The sequence below is a fragment of the Cataglyphis hispanica genome, chromosome 1 (genome assembly GCF_021464435.1).
Source record: "Cataglyphis hispanica isolate Lineage 1 chromosome 1, ULB_Chis1_1.0, whole genome shotgun sequence".
Classification (NCBI taxonomy): domain Eukaryota; kingdom Metazoa; phylum Arthropoda; class Insecta; order Hymenoptera; family Formicidae; genus Cataglyphis; species Cataglyphis hispanica.
Window position 1 is genome coordinate 14,291,349 of NC_065954.1, and position 25,329 is coordinate 14,316,677.

Here is a 25,329-nt window from a genome sequence, read left to right on the forward strand (position 1 = left end):
ATCGAACTCGCGCCACTGTATGACACTGACGATGCTAGCGCCATTAGATCGAGTTGCGGCGACGACGGCGACATTCCGGTGCTCGATGCTGCCGTATCGATTGGTTGATCAGTGTCGCGCGTGTAGCCGTAACGTTCGGTTCCGGTACGTCAATGCGGCAGGTGGAGCGAGACAGAGCGAGTGTGTACGAGTCGTAAAGACGAACGGTAAGAGGAGTTTACCCGCGAAGCGAATCTACGAGCGTATTGAATCAGAGTTCTTCGGTGACGAACGGAAATCCTTAGTCCCGCACGGGCGGCTTCCGTTCGGCGAATGTCGGCAAACACGCTGCCATGTAGCGCCGGGTGTGTGTGTTGTAGATGAAGCGGCGGCGTATACCGCGCTCGCGTGCCGTGGGGAGGGTATCGTCCGCCGTAACCGCGACGGCGGCAGCGGCAGCGACGGCGGGGGCAATGGGAATGGCGCGCAAATGTTGCGTGCGTAGCTGCGAGGCGGACGTGCGGGAGGCGCGCGCCAAAGGACTACCGCTACACAAGTTTCCCAAGGACGTCGCGTTGAGGGACAGGTGGTTGGCAAGCGGCGGATTCGATGAGAGTTTCAAGCCGACGCCGGGCCAGGTCGTCTGCCATAGGCATTTCAAACGTGCCGACTACGACCACGCCGCACGGGGCGGTCACAAGTTCCTGCTCAAGAGGGGCAGCGTGCCCACGGTCTTCGCCGATTATGACAATCATCCCGGTACGTGCGATAGCGCACCGATGACCGGTGTATGTCGTGCCGCGTAGGCCAAGTGGACGTTGCGAGGTGTAAAACGCACAACGTAGTTACTTCCGCGCATCTATTTGTCTCTCTCTATTTCTTTCTTCCCTCCCTCCTCCTCCCCCCACCTTCGCCCGTCCAGCTCACCGCTTTGCTCTTTGCTCCGCCATGTATCCCCCGCTACATTCTCCCCTCTCCTCCGCTCTTGTCCTTCTCGATTCGTCGCATCGTGTTTGATGCGTATACGCGGTAGCTTCGAGTTTGTCGAGTCGCGTCGAGCCACGCCGCGTCACGCGCGATGCCGGTAATTTATGAAACGCGATTTTTTCTTTCTCCCGACAATGCCGCTGTTTCATCAACAGTTTTTCATTGTCGTTTGCCAATGTTTGCAAATACGCCGGATCGAAAAATTCGCGCGATATTCGAATGTTCATCCATGTGTTCGATTGTTTACTGACAAAAAAAAGTGCTTTATTGTTTATTGTTATACGGCGGCAAAATATTTTCATTTGTATATACATCTCTATGCTAGAATCGATCTCGTTTATTAGAATATATAGGGTGTCTCAAAAAGATCTGGAATTCTTTTTATAACAAATATCCTTTGATTCATTTGAAATTTATTTTACTTTAACGAAATTATTGGTTTTTTTAGCAATGTTTTATAGCATAAAAATTGTATCTAAATATTTTACAATCATTATAAAATTCGATAATGTTTAATATTGTTATTATTTTCTTTTTTTTGCAGATCCAGTGATTATGTCAGTAAAATCTTCTACATCTTATGCGCAAGAAGACTTGGATCTGATTAACTCAGAAATACTTAATTTAGAGCATTCTGCCTCACCATTATTGTCAGAAGCAAGAACACCTAAATCCGATAGTTGTGGCGAGACATGTTATTCCAGACCTGAATCATCCACAGACTCTTTAAATCTCCCTGATGGTTCAGAAGTAATGGAAAACGATTGCAAAATGGAAAACTTAAAGGAAGAAATTGTGACTTTAGTGAAAGATAAGTTAGTTGAAAATTCGGACAGTAAAGTAAATACAGTAGCAATGCAGCTTGGCATTGTTGAGGCAGGAACAACAATAAAGGCTGATGGTAAAGATCTAATAATAAAAGAAGAATTGAAAAACATAAAATTACCCAATGACAAGGAGTTTGGTAAATCAGAAGAATTAAAACCAAAGATTTTAAATCGTGATGGCACAAAGTTTTATCCTGGTGCTAAATTGGAAGCAAAAGACTTTAATGAAAAGTGGCAAGTATCGTTGAATGTGAAAAAAGTTATTGTGTGATATGAAAATACTAAGTGAAAATGCCAAAATATCAATTAGAAGTTTAACCATCCATGGATATTATGACTGAAATAAAGTAAATATATATTGATCAATATTTATAGGTATTCTGCAAAAGTGGTAGAAACAGATTGGGATGAGAGAGAAGTTTTGATACATTTTGACAAATGGAGTTCAAGATTTGACGAATGGATACCAATGGATAGCTCCAGACTTCGTATATTGCAAACTCCACCACAGTAAGTTAATGCTTTGTTATAATCATTATATAATATTGCATCGACTCATTATCTAATTTCCTTCTATAATACATTTTCAAAATTTTAAATACTCATCTTGATAAGCCATTCTTTGTCTTTCTTTAAGCGAACAAACTTGGATCCCGCCGTCTCCGTAAGTGAACATTGTATTATTAACAAATAGATAAAACTTGTAGTATCTGAAATAACAGTAGTATAGTTTTATAGTTTAGTAGCATTTGTTTAATATGCTGTGATTAACAAGAGTTAAATAGAGAAAATTATTTAAATCCTATAGACTGTTTATATCTACAAAGGTGATGGTAAATATCTATTCGTCATGTCTCCAAATATCTTAAACAATGGAATATGCAAATAAAAGATTCATTTTTCATTACATTGAATCTTATTTCTTTGTTATACAAATGTATAAAATGAAAATACTATTTATTGTGTTATGAGTAATAGATTGTGTGGAAAACTTTTTGTGCAATATGATGCAATATTAATTACATATTGTATCTCGCATGTATTGTTTGACAGGAACAAATAGTATTAATTACTTTTGTTGATATATCTCCTTTTGTTATGAATGTAAATGCATTGTAATAACACTTTTATTGAAATATTGCCGAATCGATTTTTCGAATTCAGTTTTCTAAATTTTTGGTGTGAGGTGAACCCAAACCCTAATAGATTTGACAGATGAATTACGAGGCGAAGTTATTTCCATAAAAAAAGAAAATTTGAATTGCGACAATTTGAATTGCAACACATATCTTGTAACTTTCTCGTTTCATCAAATATTTTTTATATTCAATTTCGTAATGCGACGATTTCGGGTCTGCAGGGAGGCAAAGATGCGAGAGTTTTCAGTGGGCGAAAGGATACTCGCTACGTGGGCAGACGGTAGAAAATATCCGGCCAAAGTTAATGCGGTCTTGACAAACGGTAAGCGATCTAACCTAACCTGACCCCGTAAGTGGGGAAGACGGACTGCGTCCCCGTAAGGCTATCGTTTGACGTTTAGGGGGATATATATGTAATCTTTTTTAACGGAATATTGTACCTCGACATATAGTGTTAAGTAAATTTTTTTCGCAGACAGATACGATGTATTATTTGATGATGGATATGCAAAAATCGTCAAGTCGTCGAAAATGACCAAGATTGCCGAAAGTCCGACCAAGGTATGAATCATTAGATTGAGGTTATGTTGTTGTTTCTTGATAACTGATATGGATCATAAAAATTGAAGGAATTTCGTCTCGAATTCGTCGAGTTAGTAAAATCGAATGATATCTTTAATTGATATTTATCATTAATTCTCTTTCTCGAATGTATCGCGGATTTGGTATTATTTTATACAATTTTTAATTATTATCTCTCAACAAAAGTTATGAGTGTAAAAAATTATTTCATGAAATCTAAAACAAGTTAGATTTTTTTAAACTGAAATTTTTTTCACATGTATATAACTATAAATCTGCATCATGTTACATCATGTAGCATTTTCTACTTGAAAATTATTTTATTTCTCTTAAACAGCAATTAAGTGAATTGGAAGGGTACATAGGCAGCAAACAAGAAAGAAGGGATAAGAAACGGAAACATACAGTTATGGAGTTGTTTAACACTCACTCGAGAAAACGTACGAAAAATGATGCTGAAAAAACATTAAAGAGGGAAGAGACAATTGTCAAAGAAATTGGGGAAAGTTCTACAGACAACAAGGTCGAGTTAGATGGTACCTTATTTGGTGCCTGTTATGATCCAGGTACAGATTTATTAAGAGGCTTTGAAACTAATCCCTCAAAAATTAAATCATATTCGAAGAAAAATAAAAAGGAAATGCCTAAAAATGATACGGATCACGAAGAAGATGTTGGTCCTGAATGGATTGATGGAGAACCACAAGGAAAAGAATCCTATATTGTAGATGGCAATGATGGTGAGTTACAAATATTATTTCCCAATTAAATACATTTGTTTTTATTTTTGATCAAAAATATATTGCAATAATGTTTTAATGTATAATGCAAACATTTATATTTTAGGACCACGTCGCTCTATAATAGTACCAGATAGAAGATTACCTTCTGGTTGGGAAAAACACTTTACACAAAGAAAAGCTGGTACATCTGCTGGAAAATGGGATGTTTTATTCATACAGTAAGATAAAATATAAAATTGTTATTTGCTATTATTAAATAATACAATTTACATAATTATATTCTTGTCTTAAAGTAAGCAGACTGGAAAGAAATTCAGATCAAGAAATGATATCAGAGTATTCATGGAGAATCAAGGTCAATATGATTTTAATCCTGAAAACTTTGACTTTTGTATACATCGTAGAAAACGAAATCATGCACCTCGTTTGAAACAAGAAGCTACACCAGAAAAAAAGATAAAAACTTTATTGCCCAAAACGAAAACATTGTCCACACCTGAGAATACATTACTGCAAGTGCCAAATACTGTCAGTACACCGCCTAGTATCTCAACGCCTGTCACATCTACGGATGGTGGTAAGATTTATGCCATATATTATATTTTAATTCGCGAGTATCACAATTTAATCTTTGAAATGTCTTTTACACTTTACTCTAATTCATCAGAGATGATCTATTGTAAGTATTGTACAGATATTGTATTTTTACAAAAGTAAATTAATGAGTAAATTAATTAATTTCTTTACAATATAATTATAATAATAAAATGTACTTATATTATATGAGTAATATGCTTTATAATGTAATTTATTTATTACTATTCTGAAAAATAGCCGTTTTCATTGGACTTCGTGGTGGACTCCGTGTAGAAATGGAGGATAGTGCTTATAAATGTCCTAAGGAAGGATGCAATAAAAATTTTCGAAAAGAAAATTTGCTGCAAATGCACATCAAGCATTATCATCCTGAATATTCCAAGTTTTTGGGTTCGACCCCAAAGGTTGAAGATTTGGCTTATGCAAGGACAATTGGGGAATCCATAGACGATATTATTCCAAAGAAGTCGACGACATTCTTAGACAAAATAAACAAATTTGCTAAGAAAAAATCTCTTCCCGAAAAATCATCTACATTATTACAATCAACATTGAACACTATGCAACCGTCCTCTCCTTCAATACCTGGTTTAGTTGTGCCGGAATTAGAAGAAGAAATGGATCAAACGGAGAAATGCAATGATTTGCAGAAGAAGGATATGAAAATTGAAACAATGTCTTCAATATCTAATCACAGTATGGAGATAGATGACGATATCGAGAAGAAAAGAGAAAATAGTTGTGCATTGTCTCCTGGGACATTATTTGACATGAAGGTAAAAGAAGAGAAAGCGCAAGGTGGAATTAAAACATTATTACCTGTAAGACCATCCACAACATCAGAGGTACAAAAAGTCGATAGAGCAAAATCTTTGGATGAAATAACGCACGTTGAACGTACGAAGGGCCAAAAGAAGAGACAAATCTCCGAACATAGTGTAGATTCACTGACTAAAGGAAAGAAACGACATGGTAAAATGCTTTCATATATACTAATTTGCTCTTATCACAAGTTTTAAAATTGTATTAAATTACAAATCAAAATATAAAATAAATATGTAACACATGATATCTTGCATAGGTACATCAGACCTTACTGACAGTTTTGGTGATCTAGATGATAGTGCTATGGATGCAGAAGGACCGGCAGCACTTATGTACAGATATAGCCGTAGAAAATCTGATTCAAAGAGTGATGAGAACAGTCAGAATAGTAAGTACAATATTTCAATTGTGTATATATGCCTTATAATGCTACAAAAGCAATTATTTTGAGTTCTCAGATATACTTTTTTTCTCTAATTTAATGTATAAATAGGATATATGGGATTTTTTTTTTTTAATTTGTATGTTTTTGATAAAATTTACTATTGCATTATTTCTGTTGTTTCTTAGGTCAACTAAATGATTCTCGCATTGAAAAAGGCGATCCCTTAAAAGGGGATATAATCAAAACAGATATTAATAATGATACAGAAGGTACATTGTTTATTTTTTTTATCTTTTATTGATTTTGCTTTTTAATTTCAGGTACCGTCAATTTTATTTTATTTTATTTATTATATTTTACTTTATAAGAAATGCACACATTTAACATATTTTTCTCAACATATATGTCTAAATAGGATATATAGGGATTTTTTTTTTAATTTTTATGTTCACCACGAATATTTTGTATTGTCTATATTGTATAAATTTTTTACATGAGTGTTTGATAATTTATTATCGCAGAAAGCGAAGGGGTGATGATGATGATCAATGGAGAAATGGTAAAGGTGGAACAACTTCGAAGAGAAGAGATAATAAATTGTACATGTGGTTATATGGAAGAAGATGGTCTAATGATACAGTGTGATCTTTGTCTTTGCTGGCAACATGGTCATTGCAATGCGATTGAAAGGGAAAAGGATGTTCCTGAAAAGTACATATGTTATATATGCCAACATCCGTATCGGCAACGGCCATCTAAGAAGTACTTTCATGATCAGGATTGGATTAAAGAAGGAAAATTACCAAGGTAATTTTTATTATACATATAACCTGCAATTATTTTATATAATATTTTATATAATTATTTTATATAATAATCTCTTATTATTATTTTATCTTTTATTATTATTTTATATAATAATTTCTATATAATAATTATATATCGATTTTTAGTTTGCCTAATCGAACCCGAAATCAACACATGATAAATCAGAGGACTGCAATGTTGAAACGTTCTTATGACTTGGTTGCTGCACTTTTGCAAATACAACAACTCCTTCATAGCTTGCGTGTAAAAATTAATGTGGCTCAGTAAGTGATATGTCTGCTTATTTAACATCATCAAAATATATATGTGCTATAATAAATAATAAATAACTTGTTTAAATTTTTATAAAGAAAAAAAGATCATCCCAAATTATATCTTTGGGCCAAGAATTGGGAAAAAATGGAAATACCAAAAATAGATATAGAACCAGTACCAATAATGGAAATAGTGAAAGCAGGACCGAGTTTTATTGATGTGAGTTCGGAAATTCCTCGACGTATTGAAATAAAAACGGATGTTAAATTGTCTATAAAGGATGATCAAGATGAAAAATCAATCGCTTCGGATTCGGAATTAATGAAAATATTGGAAGAGGATAGCACGCATTCTGATGAATCTAGGATTATCAATAAAAGGGAAGGCTTCATGAACTCGAAGGATAGTCACATACTTTTGGACGCATTAACGAGCAGTAATTCAGACATAAAGGAAAAAAACATTATATCAGACATTAAAACAGAGAACACAGGTACAATAATGTAGTTAGCAAGTAAAAAAAAGAAAAATGGATAAAGTATTTTTCCATTATTATATATCTTTTTTTTATAATATATAGATTTTCTAGTTGATAAAACTGTGAATGATAATTCTACGTCTGAGAATCTTTCTCTCAATTCGGGACCGCTTATTGATAATATCCAACAAGAATCGAGTATAGCCGACGTTGAAAACGAAGTTTCTGCTCTCCCGCAACCTTTTATACCAGAGCCCGAAGCGCCGATTGATCCAACCGAATGCCAAATGAGATTGTTGGAACATATTGAACATTTTCAATCCCATCTTGATTCGAGATTAACGTCTATAGAAGCGCAAATTTGTGGTAATAAGAAAAAAAATATTTAAAAAAAGAATATGTATTATAAAAGCTTAATCAAACATTTATTATTTTATATTGTTTATGTTTTGTATTATTTTAATGAATAGCTCTAGAGGCAATGGATCCAGATGAACTTGCATTGGATCCACATGTTCAGCCTCGTACTAAGCAAACTGTGCAGATGCTCCTTCGTGATTTGAGTACAGTCCGGAAGCTGGCAGCATTATGTTGAAGACTTGATCAAATCTCTGTGGAAGCATACAACATACACACACACACACACGTGTGTGTGTGTAGATAGAAAAAAATAGTTAATATCTATATAAGCAGCATCTCTTGTATTTGTGCTATCAAAGTAAAGGTAATTTATATAATTTGTTGCTAATGTTATAAAATAAAATTTATTTTTTCGATTTTAAGATAGCTAAGCAGGTTAATTAGCTTGCTTAAATTCGTTATTAAAATTTATTAGAATTGTAACATAATTAAAATTGTTATTGTTAAAAGTGAAAAAAATAAGATATTTTTAAAAATCACTTATGTATTTGTATATACATATCCTAATAATTAGTGATAATATAGCCTACTTTTTATATTTGTAAAATTTATAAAATTTAATGTTAATATCTAGTTATTATTTCTAGAACTTTATATTTTACAGTTTGCATTTTAGAATGTAGTACATAAAAATTGTACATATAAAAGTAATATGTACATACACTACTTTTATATGTATAAGTTTATGTTGTATGTGATGTGTGTGTATATATTATATGTATTTTTATATAATTATTTTTATTTTTTTATTAAGTATATATGGATAATCTAAAATATCTAAACAAGGAATATAATGTAGATAACTCAGGGTTTTCATTCTTTCTAAATAGATTTATCTATTAAAACTTTTTGATAAATGGGTAATTATTCGGTGCTATTAATAATTACCCTAATTACCGATAAATGAATAATTAATGACTAATAGATGTCGCGATGATGTACATTACTCGCCAAGTTCTCTGATTACCTAAAACCTAAGTTTTGTGTATGTATGTATATATATATATATATATATATATATATATATATATATATATATATATATATGAATCCTGCTTGTAAAAAGCGGTGGTAGCAAGCACATACGTGCATATGTATTAGTTTCCAAGCAACACGGATTCTTGGATGGTAATTTTTGATCGCCATATTGGTTTAGACCAATGACCAATGACTGACGTCAGCGAATGCTTAGCGGTATGCAATCGCACGAACAACAAAGACGGATAGACAGAGACAGCGAGTAATGTGCGCTCGTGGTGCGCAAGCTTGAAAAAGAAGGGGAGGAGGCGCGCGGTGCGCGATCCGCAGCAGAGTGCACAAGCGGTGCATGAAACGGTGTGTGCACATTCTGTGCAGTCGTCGACGGATGTAAAGGACGTTGTGTGTGGGCTCGGCTCGGCTAGATTCGGCTCGTCTCGTCTCGGCTCCGATTCTCTCGCATCCGTTATGACGATATAGTGATCCAGTCGTGCTAGGCGCTCTCCGCGTCTCGGGCTCGTCGTCTCTCTTCCTCGGCGAAGAAAGAAAGAGAGACCGCAGTTCTGAATCGAACTTGGCGCACCCTTCGTGCCGAGAGAAAAAAAAAGCCGAGAGAGGAAACGAAACGCGCGATGGAGGCGCGACGCTGTACGGTTTGACGGTCTCCGCTAAATCATATCACACTCCTCGGTGCTCGAATCGAGTCCGGACACTACCTAGGTGTGTTCCGCGCGCGCCATGTGCCGCGCCGCCGTCACCATTCCGCGTGTGTCTTCTCCCTGCGGTTCGTCGTCGCGCCGTAGTTCGATAAGTGTCGCGTAGCCGTGCATTGGGTATCTTTAACCAAGTGCTTCGTTCGTCGGTGCTTCTCAAAGTGTTGGTGCACGCAAGTGAAACAATTGCGCACTTCTCTTTTTCCTCGCCTCGCCCTTGTATGTTTGTTCGGCTCGCGAGCCGTAGAAAGAGATAGCGCGAGAGAAGAAGGGAAAGAGAGAAAGAGAGAAAAAGAGAAAAAGCAAGCGATAGATTCGCTCGGTGGCTAGAGAGTATCGGCGAGCTCTCCGACAAACAGCAGCGGACAAGCGAGAGAGAGAGAAAGATAACTCGAGGGAGCACGAGTGGCGTATATCAAGATGGCGCATAATTTGGCACCGAGCGTCAACTGCTCGCTCGACGACATTGACCTGAACGCTCTGAAGGTTCGTAAATATGGGGATTAAATTCGTGACACGACGTCTCGCGCGAGGCGAGGAGTCGCGCAATCGCGTGCATCGCGTTGTCTCGGCGACCCCCGGTCACCACCTGAACCCGTCTGACTCCCTTCCCCCCTCCCCTCCATCCCTCTTCTTCTGGACCCGCCTGGTGTCACGCGCGTCTTATTATACGTGGTGATTAACCTCGCGAGGGAATCGACAACGACGACGATGCGATGACGATGAGAGAAAAAGGAGAGGAACGGTCTCCTTGAATTTTTTTTTTCTCCATCTCTTTTTCTCTCTCACGTCATTAAAGTCGCGTGATCGAGACGTAAAATTGAAAAGAAAAAAAAAAAAAAAAATCGAACGACTGTTCATCTCGGATGCATTCGTGCATGTCATCATTGACAATTAGTGCTGTCAGAATTGATACAATTGCATCAGTTTCGATATTCTTTGCGAATGATTGGTCAGTTTTTTATGCGTAATTCTTATATAAGAAAGTTGAAATTTTGCCTTCTAATTTATAATCATGCCATAATAAACGTGATATGTCAAAACTACATCCGTTGCAACACTCGTTGACAATTTGACAGAGATGTCATCTCGCAAAACGAGATCTTAGATTATTCCTCGTGTTTCTTCGTTTTAGAGAAATGGAGAGGATCAATTTCCTTCGTTTCGAGCTCATTTTCAATATCGATTATTACAAATATAAAATTTTAGAACCGAGCATAATAGATTTAATTAGATAAAAAATTAATTCCAGGATAAAAAACGGAATAAATGGCCATATTGGTTAAAAACGTTTTAGTGATTTTTTATATATAAACACCGAATACTTTCGTCGAATGTTACGCTCGGTTTTGTATTTTTACGTCTATGATCTAATATAACAGTCAGTCACAGTCTGCTTTTAAAATGGCTGACAATCGTGTATTTTGCCTTTGAGTCTTGAATTTGTCACCAAAATAAATATTTATTCTATTAGATTTCGTATCCAAAGAGAAGATTGTTTACACAAAGTGCGTCTATTTTTATTTGACAAAAGATATAGACTAAATCATCACGTTATATATCGATTTGTCGTTAGAAGATAAGCATAGTCGCATCGATAAAATATATTCGAAAACTTATAGAAATGTATTATCTTTTTACTATCGATCACGTGTTAGATGATTGAAATTCTCAGGACGTAATATCAGTCCGTAGGATTATTATTCAAATAAAAGTTTAAAAGACTTACAAGACTTTTCTCACTGTAATAAATAATTGTCGAAAAATATATTTTATATATTTTTTTCAGTACTAATTTATTTTTACTCATTTTGTTTTTCCAGAGAGAACTTAGATTAAAGTTATAATTTTTAAACATTTTCAATAGCGTTAGCAATAATCGCAAAAATTAATAGGATGGTTCGCCAAACCCGATATTATTTTTCACGATGAAAAATAATTTATACATTCCAAATATTAATTAGTCATTTGTGTTTTAGGAGCCTGCTGGAATCTTCGAGCTAATAGAAGTAGTCGGAAATGGAACGTATGGCCAAGTTTACAAAGTGAGTAATCCGAAAATTATTCATTTTGTCACGCTACTCAAACGTATTATAATTCTTTTAACATTACATATATTACGTAATATAATGGGGAATAATTTAATATTATTTATTATATTATTATAATTGTTCCGACATTTGATTATTCGCTGGTTTTGCCATCTATGTCTGTATGCAGTTAATTATCGATTTCACGGTGGCGTGATAATATTTTATTATTTTTTCTGTGATATTTTAAATTAACGAGGCATCAAATTAGGCATCAAAATGATGTGGCAGGAAGAAGAAAGTATTGATATCGCACGAATATCTCCGAGAAAAAGAGATAATATATCTAAGATTTTTACATATATTGTAAATATTATTTCTGGATAACATTCTTAGAATTCATTGAAATTATTTGTCTCATTTTGATCTTTCCTTCGAGAAATAAATGTTTTATTTAGGTACATAATGATTTCGAAAATAAAAAACATAAAGTAAAAGTATTGCAACTGCAATACTAACTTTTCAAAAAAATTATTTCCTTTCTAAAGTTTCTTGGGATTATCAGAGAAAATATAGAAGTACAAAATAGAACTTACGTGAATTAGAGTTATCGGTAAATATTTGTGAGCATACCTAAAAAAATTTCAGTTCTTTCATTATCGTCAAAATAAATATTCTACGATGTAAATAATATATTCTATATTCGTTTTACATATCTAAGGATCGCGTATGTAATATTCATATATATATATATATATACATTAGTTATCGTACTTTCCGTTTGAGTAATCCATATAATTCTTATCTATCAGGACTTATACTACATTTACACTACACTATGTCTATGTTTTCCGTTTTAAATACGTTATCGCCAGCCTCGTATCCGTCCTGTAGAAATCTATACGTACCACATTACGCGCGTGGGAAACTTTCATGTTTAAGGTGATACGTAGCGTAACATTGCGTTCTCGCGATAAATACATTCGTATTCGTTTTACACCTCGGTATAAACTGTAAACGTAAGGCTCTTATCCTTACGTTAAGAAGACGCGCGATAAACGTTTTCTCGTTGCTGCATAAAAAAAGAGATAACGATGTCTTCTTTGTGTCGAGAGACTGACCTGCGATTGAATTAGTGAGCTCAGAAGCAAGCGTCGTGAATCACATAGCAGAAATGCCTATAAGAAATAAAAATTGCCTTTCTCCGTTTCTTATACAAGTTGTCTTTCACGACAAGTTCCTGCCGTTCCAGTTTCATATCTTGCAGAAATATTCAGACAGTTGATATTATTGTCTCGTTTCCTTATGATAAACGCGTCGTTTCGAATTCTAAGTCTCTTATTTCGTTTAAACACATATACACACGTTACAAAGTAATTTAAAGAATTTAGAAAGTTAAATGAAAATAGCATATTTATAAAAATTATATTTGACAGAAAATGTATTCTTTCTTGCTGCTGAAATATATAAAGATAAAGATATGAAGAAGTCGAATTTTGTGTGGAAAAAGGAGGAGAAAAAGAAGACTTTCCTCACCTGTAACAGAGAACGATGGAGCCCGATGATTCACTTTGAAAAAATTCTTCTTGACGAGGTCGTCCTTGAGAGAATATTTCAATGTGAAAAATGATCGTAGGAGAGAGAGAGAAAGAAAGATAGGTCGAGAATCCCGCGACCGGAAGGACGCAAGAGTCATATATAATTTGCATTATTAATGTACCTAGGAAAGAATGAGCTTTTATTTTGAATAGAGTCGACAGTCATTGTAACGCGAAAAAAATGATAACCGAGTATATGAACTTATTGTTGTAAATCACATACATAATCATATATTATCCATAGACGGTTTAAAATTTGAGCAAAGAATGATGACAGAGTTACCTTGCAATATAGAATATTTATAAATACATGTTCATGTAATTCAATTTAACATACTCTATTATGAAAATAAAATATTATTATTATAGTTATTATTAGTAAAGTGGGTTTCCTCATACATAATGCATTTATATATATATATATATATATATATATATATATATATATATATATATGAATTACATTTCTGATTTATAGATTGCATTTTCATCGATGTCAACCACGAACTTTTAGACCCGCATTGTTAATTAATTTGGATAAGCGGAAAATAATATTCGCTTTATATCGCAAGGAGACGATAAATAGTACGTTGAGAGAGAAAAAGATATCACCGATCCCCCTCTTTCTCTCTTCCACGGAAACAACATCAAAATGAAAGTTGTTCTGGCACAATTAATTAATTCACGTTATCCGCACCCAGACGATGCGACTTCATTTATCGCGCTCGTTCGCGCCTCATTCGGTTCACTACGATGAATCAGTAGAGGAAATTCATACTTGTGTCTTGACGACCTAAAAAAAAATTTGCAAAAAGATTTGTATGTAAATTTTGCACAGTTGGAAAATTTATGTTTCCTTGTTAAAAGATATGCTTTAGTTAAAATTTTTATGTAAAATATTTAACACTTTTATGTTTTAATTTAGTATGTAATTTATTGCTGTTGTATTAATTGAACTGAAATGTTAAATTATTAAAACAACTGAAAAAAAGTATTAAAATAATACAATGTGCACATTTTAATTTTACATAACTTGTTTTGTACTATTAGTAACAGAGTCTGTTAAAATTTACTGAAAAAATGTTGATTTTATTCTATAATAGAGGAATGAGGATGATTGCAAATCATTAATAACTTTTTTTTTAATTTCATTTTATCATTAAATAAAAAATATTTTGATTTTATAAATTACTATAAAGTTTACATTCATTTTGTGTGTTAAAATATTAACGTAATATTAGTGTCGCAAGTTTTCCATATTTTCTTAAATTAACATAAATATTTGCGTGGACCGTTTGGGACATACGTCAAAAAGTCAAATTTTCCAACTGTATATAAAATGCACACGCATCTTCGGTTGCGAGATGCGTCCCCTATTCGCATTCGCATCTATCCTCCATCTTGTAGCACTTGTGCTCTTTAAACGCTTTACTTTCGGGCTATGTGGAGATGGAGAGAACGAGAGGGAAGCGGAGGACGAGGACGATGACCCGTTGCCGATGACGGCACAAAATGAACCGAACACGCACGCGTGTGCGTGAAAACTTGCGAGACAAATGCGCGCGCGCGCGCGCTATCTTGCACGAATCATACTATCGTAACAATAAGATTTATAAGAACCGATTGACAAGGTTCTATGATTTCAAGCAAATTCTGATTCAACGTTGATTGATCTTTTCTTTTGTTGCCTTCATTGTCATAGTTTAATGCACTTTCGCTTGTTATTAATTCTCTCATGAAATGTAATAAAAGGAAGATAATATTTATTTAATTATTAATAGAAAAGTGAAAAAAATTTTTTGAAATAAAATAACAGAATGTTTGTTTAAATGAAAAGAAGATACAAAATAAATAAAAATATTATAAACGTTGGAATGCGAGAAAATTTATCGAGAAAGAGAGCGAATCATATAAATAACGAATTAATTGTATAATCGATATTTAATTGTATTTAATCGATATTTAATTAAATTGAAACCGCAAATTGTAAAACGAACATTTTTCAAAGCAAATATTAAAGTTTTTTTAAATTATTTGACATCATATGTATATGCATGCGTTATTTAAAGTTTAAGCAATTCTAAGAGATTCTAAGATTTTTTAGAGCACATAAAATAATGTGTTAATTTATACGAAAATAATAAATCCAACATATTTTTGAAGGATTATTACTTTTAATTCAATAAACGCGTGTATTAGGTTGATAAATATGGCATGTATATTGCATCGAGTTATTGGAGCCGTATCTAACAGAATGGAGAAATTCGTATTGAATTTTTTTCAAAAAAATATGACAAAGTAATTTTTGATAAAAGATAAAAAGTCAAAATTATAAATCTATGTTTCAAATATCATTACACTAATAAAATATACAGGTGGTTCTGAGAATAGTCACATTTGTGAAATATTTGTAAAATTTACATTCCACTCTTTCTCTCTCTTTCTTCTCTTTCTTTTGCTCTTATATATATATATATATATATATATATATATATGTATATAAATATTATATAAATATATTTTATTTATATATTTCATTTATTTTATAAATATAATATCAATGAAGCATAAGAAAAAAAAAACGGATGATATGTATTATTAGTTTCATTAAATAATCATCATTTGTTATACATTTGCATGCTTTGATCGAACGCATTTTATAATTCAAACGTCACTTCCGAATAGATTTGTGCCATTTCAAGACTTTTCAGATAAACGATTTTTTTCTAAGTTGCAGTTTTTGTTCGTGCTGACACAAAGATAATCAAAAAATGATTTCGTCACTTTTTTTTGTCGACATTTTAAGAAACGTTTTAGAAACGTATTTTTTTTTTTAATGTTACTTTTATTCGTAATGTGCCGATAAATTGAATTCTGTACACATATTTAAAATTATAGATTATATATATATATAGATTATATATTACATTTTTATCTTGCTATTATTTATCTTTCTTAATTCTTAATTTTCTTTCTCTTCTTAATTATCACTATCCAATATATTACTTATATTTCCTAACACTATCATCTATCGTCATTTATATTTCGAAAAAATGAGCTCTTCCATCTAATTAGCAGCGGTCAATAGCACTATTAGTTTAATATTACAATTTGTCACGTATTTTTCATCATCGTAAAAAAAAAGATCTTGATTATAAAAGCCGTTGAACAAGTTTGCTATTTTTCGCCAGTATTTTTGCGAGTGTCGCATCTTGTAGAAAAATGAATTCGACCAAAAGAAGAGAAGAAAAACTTTTTAAAAGGCCGTAAAACAATAACGTTTCAAGAAAACCTTTCCCTCTGCATCGCGCGTATATCTCTCCTCGGTTTCTCGCCTCGCCTAGAATCGAAAACTCTTGGTTCCATACGAGTCAAGTGACATTTACACGTAGGTGGAGATTCAGAGGCAGTTTGCAAGAGTGGAGTTTTTCGTTGAGGAGCGAGCGAGAACGGCGAGATTGTATGGCCGATTCTCTTTGAGAGGATAGACGGTCGAGACGCGCATATCCATAGTCTGCGTTTGTATGTGCGCGGCTTTGTAGTTGAAAAAAGGCCGAACGCATATAAAGAGTGCGGTGACGCTTTTTTCCGCCACACATGCCACCCTGCTCGCTCTATCTTTCAACAGCTAGCGAGAGAGTGAGAGAGAGAGAAAGAGAAAGAGAAAGAGAAAAAAATGAGATGCTTATAACGATGCGGGGGATGCGTTTTGTTTCGCGCCAATTGTAGCATGTGCGTCATTTTCTTTTAATAATCTATATAATGTCCAACCACCGTAGGTGGTTGTTTTATCGATAGGTTAAACGATGAGAGAGTTGATACTACTTAATTTGCGCGAATAACTAAGGGATAAGGGTATTAAAAAAGAATATTTAGAGAGCCCCGGCGGTTAACTTTTATAGGTGATTACGTTAGGAGATAAGTTTCGAAATATACAAGCCTGCCACTTCATTATCTCAATGCTTCGGGGTCTTATGTGTTTAACGGACGATAATGACAATGCGCTTTTCTGCTCCGCAGGGTCGGCACACCAAGACCGGTCAGCTGGCGGCTATCAAGGTCATGGACGTCACGGAGGCAAGTATTCGGTTGCATGGCTTAATTACTTTCTCACTTCGCGGGGTTTACAACATTACTACGGCACTTGGCTTCACTTTATCATTGAAGAGTTAGAATTGCGGTCGCGAGATCGGTTTGTCGGATAATAAGAAGAGTTTCGCGTGAGAGTAAAATATGACGCAGTTTGTAAGATTTTGTTACGCTAGATTTACGGCAGTCGGGAAAGATTCCTTTCAATTCTGGAAAATAGGCGTAATGTCGGCGCGTTCCACAACCGCAGATAGATAAGTTTTTATCAGTATGAAGAGAACGCATAAAAGACTACACGATATACGAAATGATTCTATAAAATCATTACCGCGTATCATTATCGCCGATAGAAGACAAAGACCATTTCTATGAACCTGTGAGCGATACAGATTTGATTTATTCGTCGACATTTTCCAGGATCTAGAATTAATTATATAATTGGATAGAGAGATGTAAGTTTTAGTAATGCTTTTTCCATCCAACATTATTGCAAAAGTTTGGTTCGATTTTATGAAAATGATCAAATATTTTGATTATAAATGAGATAATATTTTAAATTATTGATATTTAATTAGTCAGTCCATTTTCTAGTCGATACATATTTTTGAATTTTAAACAAAATATTGAATAAAAACAATAAAATAATAAATTAAATGTTTACACTCGTCTAATACTCGAATAAATTATTTGTCTAATAAAGTGATTTTTTCTTATCATCATCGTTATATTTATTTGAAGAAGTCATTTTACAATTGCGATACGAATTACCTTGTAGCCATATATTTATGTAATGAAATATTTCTAGTAAACAGAAAGAAGAAGAGTGAAGAGTGTTTTTTCGTACTTATTATTCTATTTATATCTACTGCAAAGAGATTAAAAGATGTTATAATATTATTATTACCATATTGTGCTCGTAACCATTCTTTTTTTATATTCTCTTTTTAAATTGACGGATGCTGAATCAATTCAACGATATGATTATCTTTCACTTCTCTTCGTATGTCTTTTTTTGCGAGTGCCCTCTTTTCTTTTCTCTCATGTAACGCGCGAGTAAAATCTCAACTCTACTTACCTACTTAACGAGAATGTCAGATTGCTTTTCTAGATAACTGAAAGAAATTTTCACATTCTGATTTTATCATCTCATAGTATGTCTAATCTGTCTGTTTTTCAATGATTGTATTCTCATAAATTTTTATCTTATTCTCATAATTATTAATATATAAATATATAAGCATAAATAGCTTGAATTTATAGTTTTTAAATAATTATACAAATATAACAAGTAGAACGGATTAGAGATGCAAATTTCTGACTTACTTGAAAAATTTTCTAATAATCTTCTAAATAACATACAATTTTTTAACAAATTGTTCATTGTTATAGGATGAAGAGGAGGAAATTAAATTAGAAATAAATGTACTCAAGCGGGTGAGTGTGCATAAATATAGTAAGGCGCTATGAGTGATCGTTAGAATAAATTAATACAAATGATTTTTTTTATGTTGCAGTACTCGAATCATAGAAATATAGCTACGTATTACGGTGCCTTCGTAAAGAAGTCATCACCCGGCAAAGACGATCAATTATGGCTGGTTATGGAATATTGCGGAGCTGGCTCCGTGACGGATCTTGTCAAGTCAACAAAGGGTCAGAGCTTGAAGGAAGAGTGGATAGCTTATATCTCGCGAGAAATACTGAGAGGACTTAGTTATCTTCATAGCAATAAAGTCATCCACAGGGACATTAAGGGGCAAAATGTTTTGTTGACTGACAACGCGGAAGTCAAACTTGGTAACCCGATTTGAAAATAAATAATTATATTGGTGCAAAAGATTCACGTAAAATGGAATTAAAAACAAAATATTTTACATAGTTTTAAAACAATTGTTATTGATAGTTTTTAGCTCACTTTTTTATTTATAGAAGATAGAAATACTTTTTTTAGAAAAATTAAATCGATTATTTTATTTTTAAGATAAAATTTTACAAAAAAAGTGAAGCTTTTGCACAAACTTAATATCTATTATGCGACATATTTTATGTTGATGCATCAATTACGGTGCCACATTCTTTCAGTTGATTTCGGCGTTAGCGCACAATTGGATAGGACGATAGGTAGAAGAAATACATTTATCGGTACGCCTTACTGGATGGCACCAGAAGTTATTGCTTGTGACGAAAATCCAGATGCCACTTATGACAATAGAAGCGACCTTTGGTCGCTTGGAATAACCGCTTTAGAAATGGCTGAATCACAACCTCCGCTTTGCGATCTACATCCCATGAGAGTGAGTCTTTCTCAATAATTTTGACGTTTCCTATTTTTATATCATATAAAAGATATTTTCATATCTAAAATTATATGTTGCTATGTGACCATTTTATTGTTAAACAGGCCTTATTTTTGATTCCTCGTAATCCACCGCCGCGGCTCAAGTCGAAGAAGTGGGCCAAAAAGTTTCACGGATTTATCGAAACGGTGCTAGTTAAGGATTACCATCAAAGACCCTATACGGAACAGCTCCTTAAACATCCATTTATACGGGACCAACCTACAGAAAGACAAGTCAGAATACAGCTTAAAGATCACATTGATCGCTGTAAAAAGCGTAAACAGGAGAAAGGTGCGAAGATTAATAGCAAAAGTTATATTTTTGAAACTTGTTTAGAGTACAGCGCACGTTGTCATATATCTATTACTCATTACAGAAAGAGACGACTATCGATATAGCGGTAGTGAAAACGAAGAAGACGAACCGGCATTAGCGGGCGAACCGTCGTCCATAGTTCAAGCACCTGGAGGTGACACTTTGCGCCGTAATTTCCAACAAATTCAGGAAGGCAGGACTTTGACGCAAGATGTACCTCCTCAAGCACCCGCCGCTAAAGAAAAACCAGGAAACAGATCTCAAAGAGAAGTACCGGAACCCGGGCCGCCCGCCAGACCTGCTATACCGCACAGACTTATAGGTATATTTAACGATTTATAAAAGAATTTACATAGTATAAGTCGAGTATGTTATTCAGGAAATATTTTAATCACATAATTATATGATTTAAAACAATTTATTTTAATTAAGTAATTTGTTGTTGAGAAATTAATATAATTTTTACGATGTTTTCGCTTATTTTTTATTAGACCAGACAATTGTCAATTATTTTTTGTCTAATCTGCCTATAATTTTATTAATCCCTAATTGCCCCTAATGACATACTATTGGCCTATTTATAAAATCTATTTTGCGTTACTAATATGGCTATAACTACGAATAGTGGTACCAGATCCACAACCTCCATCTCGTCCATTACCTCCGACACCCAGAGACGATCCTCGGCAACCGCACAAAGTATCTACACCGCCTTCTAATCATCAGACACCTGCTGGAGGAGGAGGTAGCGGAGGATCCGGAGGACAGCCCGCGCCTCAAAGGAACAGTGTTTTTAAACCTATGGTAAGTTTTTATACATAAATTTATAGACTTCATATTCTCCGGCCTTTCTTAATTATCCAAACCAAATATCCCTTCTTTCCGTTACACTTTGCAAATAAGAATTATCATATAAATAGACAAAATATATAGATGACCAGATCTGTAGAAAGGCATATGCTGTCATTTCCTTTTCTTTGCAGTTTTGCCTTAAATTTATATTTATCTCTCGATACAAGTATATATACATATATATATATATATATATATATATATATATATATATATATATATATATATATATATTGTATTTTCTCTCTATAAACGCATAGCTCACACTTTATATGTCCCTTTTTCTATATACTTGCGATATATTATATATTTTTCGTATCCATTGTGCACGCGTTCTACTTCGCCTATTGCGTATGTCATTGGCATACACGCTGATGCGTTCTACTACACATACACAAGTACACAGAAGCGCTCCTGGCACTTGAATTTGGAATGTATTTGGTTTTTATTTCTTTTCTATGTTCACACCTACCGTAGCTGCCACCGAAGAAACCAGAGGTAAGATAACACGCACACTTTATCTCTCTTTTTCTCTTACATATATATTGACAACTGGCTTTCCTGCAGATGCTTGCGGATAATTTAATAATAACAATCAGTGCAAGAATTATTTATAACTATAATTCCGTGTAAGATTATATATGTAATTGAGGAGGATATAATTTTAAATAATCCATTTAGTAAGTTTATTTGCAATAAATAAAAAACGGATTCTATGGATTTATCAATATTTATATTAAATATTCACACATAGAATATTCTGGGATGCACTGATTTTTATTATTAAATTTTTCTATTAATAACAAATTTATCCTTTCAATCTCCCTTTGCTTGAGCACTTTCATTGTCCCATATTGGGCTTTTAGATGACCGTTTAATCGGATTTTCTTTATCAGATTGTACATACGTATTGTACATGTTGAGATTTACATACACAACACGTTTGTTGGTGTTTCGAGAAAATATTGACTTTGTTACTGCATCTGTTAAAATATAAGCATAACATATATGTTTAACTGTCTACGATTAAAGTAAAACATCATAGTAAAGCAACACATTAATTATTTCACATTTATAACGATCTATATATAGATTGATCGACCAAAAGTAGAGAAAATATCTGAATAATTTTTCTAGATTTGAAGATATAAAAAAATGCTACACAAACATAATTTATATAATTTGGAAAAAAAAAGAGAAAATATTTTTTCTTTAAGATTATTTTTGTAGTTTTCAAGATTAATGTGAATGTCATGAAATATCATATTTTTACGTTTTGTTTTATAATTATTAAAAAATATAACTAATCTTTTGGATAACAAATGCTGGCTGATATGTACTGAATAAAAATTGAAATTTGTGAATTAATTCATTAAAGAAAAATAAAAATTATTAATTTATTATTTTAGCTTTTTTAAGCTAATTTAAGAAATTCTAATTAAATATAACATATTTTATTAAACGTGTTGCGTTTGAGTTGGTCATATTAACATTATACAGGATGATTCTAAATCAGACTACTTAAGGAGTGTATTTTACTCATTTTAAGAATAAAAAAAGATATATGTAATAATTCGATTTTTTTTAGTTAAACATGTTTCCTTGCGATAAAATTTTATAAAAGACAATTTAGCAAGTTTTAGCATACAAGATTTGTTGACAACAATACAACATAGTAATCAAATAAATTATCGGTCTGATCGTAAGCTTGTTTCAGCATTTAGATAACGTTTATTAATACCAGGTACTTTTACATCATCTTTTTTTTTAAAGCGAATAAAACACGCTCCTATAAAGTACAGCTATATTTTTTTTTTGGAATTATCCTGTTAAAGTTTTATTTGCGTGTCGGTAGTATTTCACGCTTATAAGTGTACAACTTTATGTTCCCTTCGACATTCTCCTTCGCCTTTCTGCCTTGTTTGGCTGTCCGATGGTGGCTTCTAGCAAAAGATTCACAAAGGTCTCGGAACAGTGACTAACGGGGTTGTGCGTGTATGCGTGTGGGTGGTAGGACATGGAGATACTGGCTGCTCAACTCATCGAGCTTGGTGTGTCACAGGGCCCCGAGGCCCCGCCAAGGCCGAACAGGCAACATAAGGGCCCTGCAGCCTCATCTACGTCGAATTCAGTGCAACCTGCAAGTGGTAACGATCAGAACAACAAACAGATGCCGCAATCTTCCAGTATTCTTGATCAAGTAAGCGATTGGAGCCACGATTGTTGTGACAACGATTGATATTTCGGCAGCAAAAATTTACTAGGCCTGCATCCACCCTTTTCCCTTGTTGTTACATTATCCTTTTTCTTTTCTTTCTACTTTTTACTGCGCGAGAGACATATTAACATCGCCTTGCGTCTAATTTGAGGTAAAAAGTATATAAAGATGTAGAGAAATTAATGTCACACGAGTGCGAAAATGACGCTCTAAAAATGATATATCTATTTTCTGTCGTTCTAGGCTCTGTCGATCGAGAGTGATAGTGATGATGATCTCGAAGATGCTGGAGGAAACAATTTGAGAAACGACGGTACATTATTGGCTAGTGACCCGCCCAAGCCACTGTAAGTAAAAAGATTTCAAACTAACATTCAATTGGTTATCATGATAATTGTCCCAAACTTTTTACTTGGAAATATTTTGTAAAATATTAAATATCATTCGCTATGTCAAAGTTTAGTTATCATCATCTAATTAAACTAATTAAAAATATGTACGTAATTAACATATTAATTTAATGACTCTAATGAAAAGTATTATGATTGCCATAAGCTGTATACAATATATATGAATAATGTATATAATTTTTCAGTAGATTTTGTACGTATTTTTCTGAAATCAGAACCGTGAGAGAGAATTTGGAATTACATTCAAATTAATATGCGAAGCTTATTTTTTTGAAAGGATGTAGTTTTTATAATAGTGCGATTCGATTGATTTAAAAAAACGATCATAAAACATTTTCTAAAAATGCAATTATAATACTTTTTATTTTTATCATAAAATTATTCCCTATAAGTGATAAATATTAAAAAATAATCTTATAACATTATGCGAAGCTAATTGCTTAACTAAATTGCTTTTATTATAATGTAATAAATAGAGTATAGGACGCGATTGCGCTGTGTCGTATTAATCTTACTAATGTCATTTCGTTTCATCTTCCATCATGCCTACCCCACGCTTCGACATTTCGTGTCATATGGTCGTCTTGGTCGCCTCGCCTCGTCTCGCCTCGCCTCGCCTCGCAACATCGGCAACGTCTTACATGTGCTTCATCCGTTGTCACATCCGCTGCAATCTCTATTTCTGCAGACCTGAATTTTCTCCTTTCAGACCATCGTCCGATTCGTCATCGTCGTCTTCACATAATGCCCAAAACTCTCATCATGAAGATAAGCCGAAAGGTAGCTACTTTCAAGAAGTACTAAATGATATTGCGCGACTGATTGAACATTGTGTCTTATCTAATCTTTGTAGGAGGAGCACCTAATCGTCCGCTCCCGCCAACTCCCGATGAGGAAGAATCGGGCGACCGTACGCTAGTCATGAAACGAGTGAGTACTTTTTCTCTCAAGGTTGCGATGCAAATTAAATACTATTATAATATTTATATTTTTTATGTATCTTTCATTCGGATAATTTCGTTTCGGTATATCGTTGAAATTTCCGTATAACGTTGTTATGTAATTTGTATCAACACTTGTGTATAATCACGTTTTAGTAGTTTGCACAAAGCAGTCGATTGTATTTCCTTTCTCGTTTAATTTACTATTTGACGTATAAATTATAAGTGTCTCAGCATAATTTCATCGAAGCTTAAATGATATTATTCGTTCGCTCCAAGATCTTTATTAATGCGATTAATAGTGGAGTGGAAGATACTTAAAGTAAACGAAGGAAAGGAAACACAAACGATTGTGCTGCATATATGTCTTTTTTTCTTTTTTTTTGCAAATATGTACGTACGTTAACTGAGAGATAATCGGGACTAATTCACTTTGGTATTGTCCGTTCCCTTCATTGTTTCGCTCCACGTATTTGTCAGGACTTTGTATATTACAAGCGAGCATTATACGGTGCAACTACCGTGCACTGCCTTGTGTCTGTACTTTTGCCGCTGTCGTACGATACACTATGCACATTTATATACAAACGATAAACACATGTCTGTAGCACGTTGCTACAGACAGACTATATTGTTTCGGTAGTGAAATTGCAATGGATGCATCATCTTCATTATTTTTTTTCAATTTTTTGTTACATGTACTCCTATATGCAATCTTGAAACTTTTATCATTTATTTATACTCAGCTTCTACTCCTAACTCACTACCTAATTCACTACCGTGACAAAGATAGTCGGTTTT

General features: G+C 33.7%; 2 protein-coding genes across 17 annotated transcripts in view; both read left to right on the forward strand.

The window, feature by feature from the left end:
* The first annotated feature begins 16 nt into the window (after window positions 1-16).
* LOC126851652 (PHD finger protein 20-like protein 1) lies at window positions 17-8,524 on the forward strand. Of its 4 annotated transcripts, none has more exons than XM_050595845.1 (17): window positions 17-206; window positions 1,511-2,027; window positions 2,169-2,303; window positions 2,431-2,457; window positions 3,154-3,254; window positions 3,408-3,493; window positions 3,852-4,254; window positions 4,361-4,475; window positions 4,551-4,834; window positions 5,092-5,826; window positions 5,936-6,067; window positions 6,250-6,333; window positions 6,586-6,871; window positions 7,018-7,155; window positions 7,243-7,640; window positions 7,728-7,991; window positions 8,096-8,524. In XM_050595845.1, the coding sequence occupies exons 1-17, from the start codon at window positions 20-22 to the stop codon at window positions 8,218-8,220; spliced, it is 4,017 nt and encodes a 1,338-aa protein (XP_050451802.1). In that variant the 5' UTR covers window positions 17-19; the 3' UTR covers window positions 8,221-8,524. The 4 variants fall into 4 exon arrangements, with proteins under 4 accessions (XP_050451802.1, XP_050451775.1, XP_050451793.1 ...); XM_050595818.1 differs by having other exon boundaries at window positions 103-738; XM_050595836.1 differs by lacking the exon at window positions 6,250-6,333 and having other exon boundaries at window positions 103-738.
* Window positions 8,525-9,281: 757 nt separating this feature from the next.
* The window catches only part of LOC126851670 (mitogen-activated protein kinase kinase kinase kinase 4), a 29,048-nt gene continuing 13,000 nt past the window's right edge, over window positions 9,282-25,329 (forward strand). For 2 of the 13 annotated variants that reach the window (XM_050595859.1, XM_050595894.1), the window contains exons 1-14: window positions 9,286-10,222; window positions 11,716-11,781; window positions 17,385-17,441; window positions 18,843-18,887; window positions 18,968-19,250; window positions 19,536-19,747; window positions 19,855-20,083; window positions 20,169-20,429; window positions 20,733-20,911; window positions 21,437-21,457; window positions 22,974-23,159; window positions 23,421-23,524; window positions 24,276-24,367; window positions 24,441-24,517. In XM_050595859.1, the coding sequence (XP_050451816.1) occupies window positions 10,157-10,222; window positions 11,716-11,781; window positions 17,385-17,441; window positions 18,843-18,887; window positions 18,968-19,250; window positions 19,536-19,747; window positions 19,855-20,083; window positions 20,169-20,429; window positions 20,733-20,911; window positions 21,437-21,457; window positions 22,974-23,159; window positions 23,421-23,524; window positions 24,276-24,367; window positions 24,441-24,517 (1,878 nt within the window). In that variant the 5' untranslated portion in view covers window positions 9,286-10,156. Of the gene's footprint in view, window positions 10,223-11,715; window positions 11,782-17,384; window positions 17,442-18,842; window positions 18,888-18,967; window positions 19,251-19,535; window positions 19,748-19,854; window positions 20,084-20,168; window positions 20,430-20,732; window positions 20,912-21,436; window positions 21,458-22,973; window positions 23,160-23,420; window positions 23,525-24,275; window positions 24,368-24,440; window positions 24,518-25,329 lie in introns of all 13 variants that reach the window. The other 11 variants (XM_050595868.1, XM_050595885.1, XM_050595949.1 and 8 more) reach the window with 10 other exon arrangements.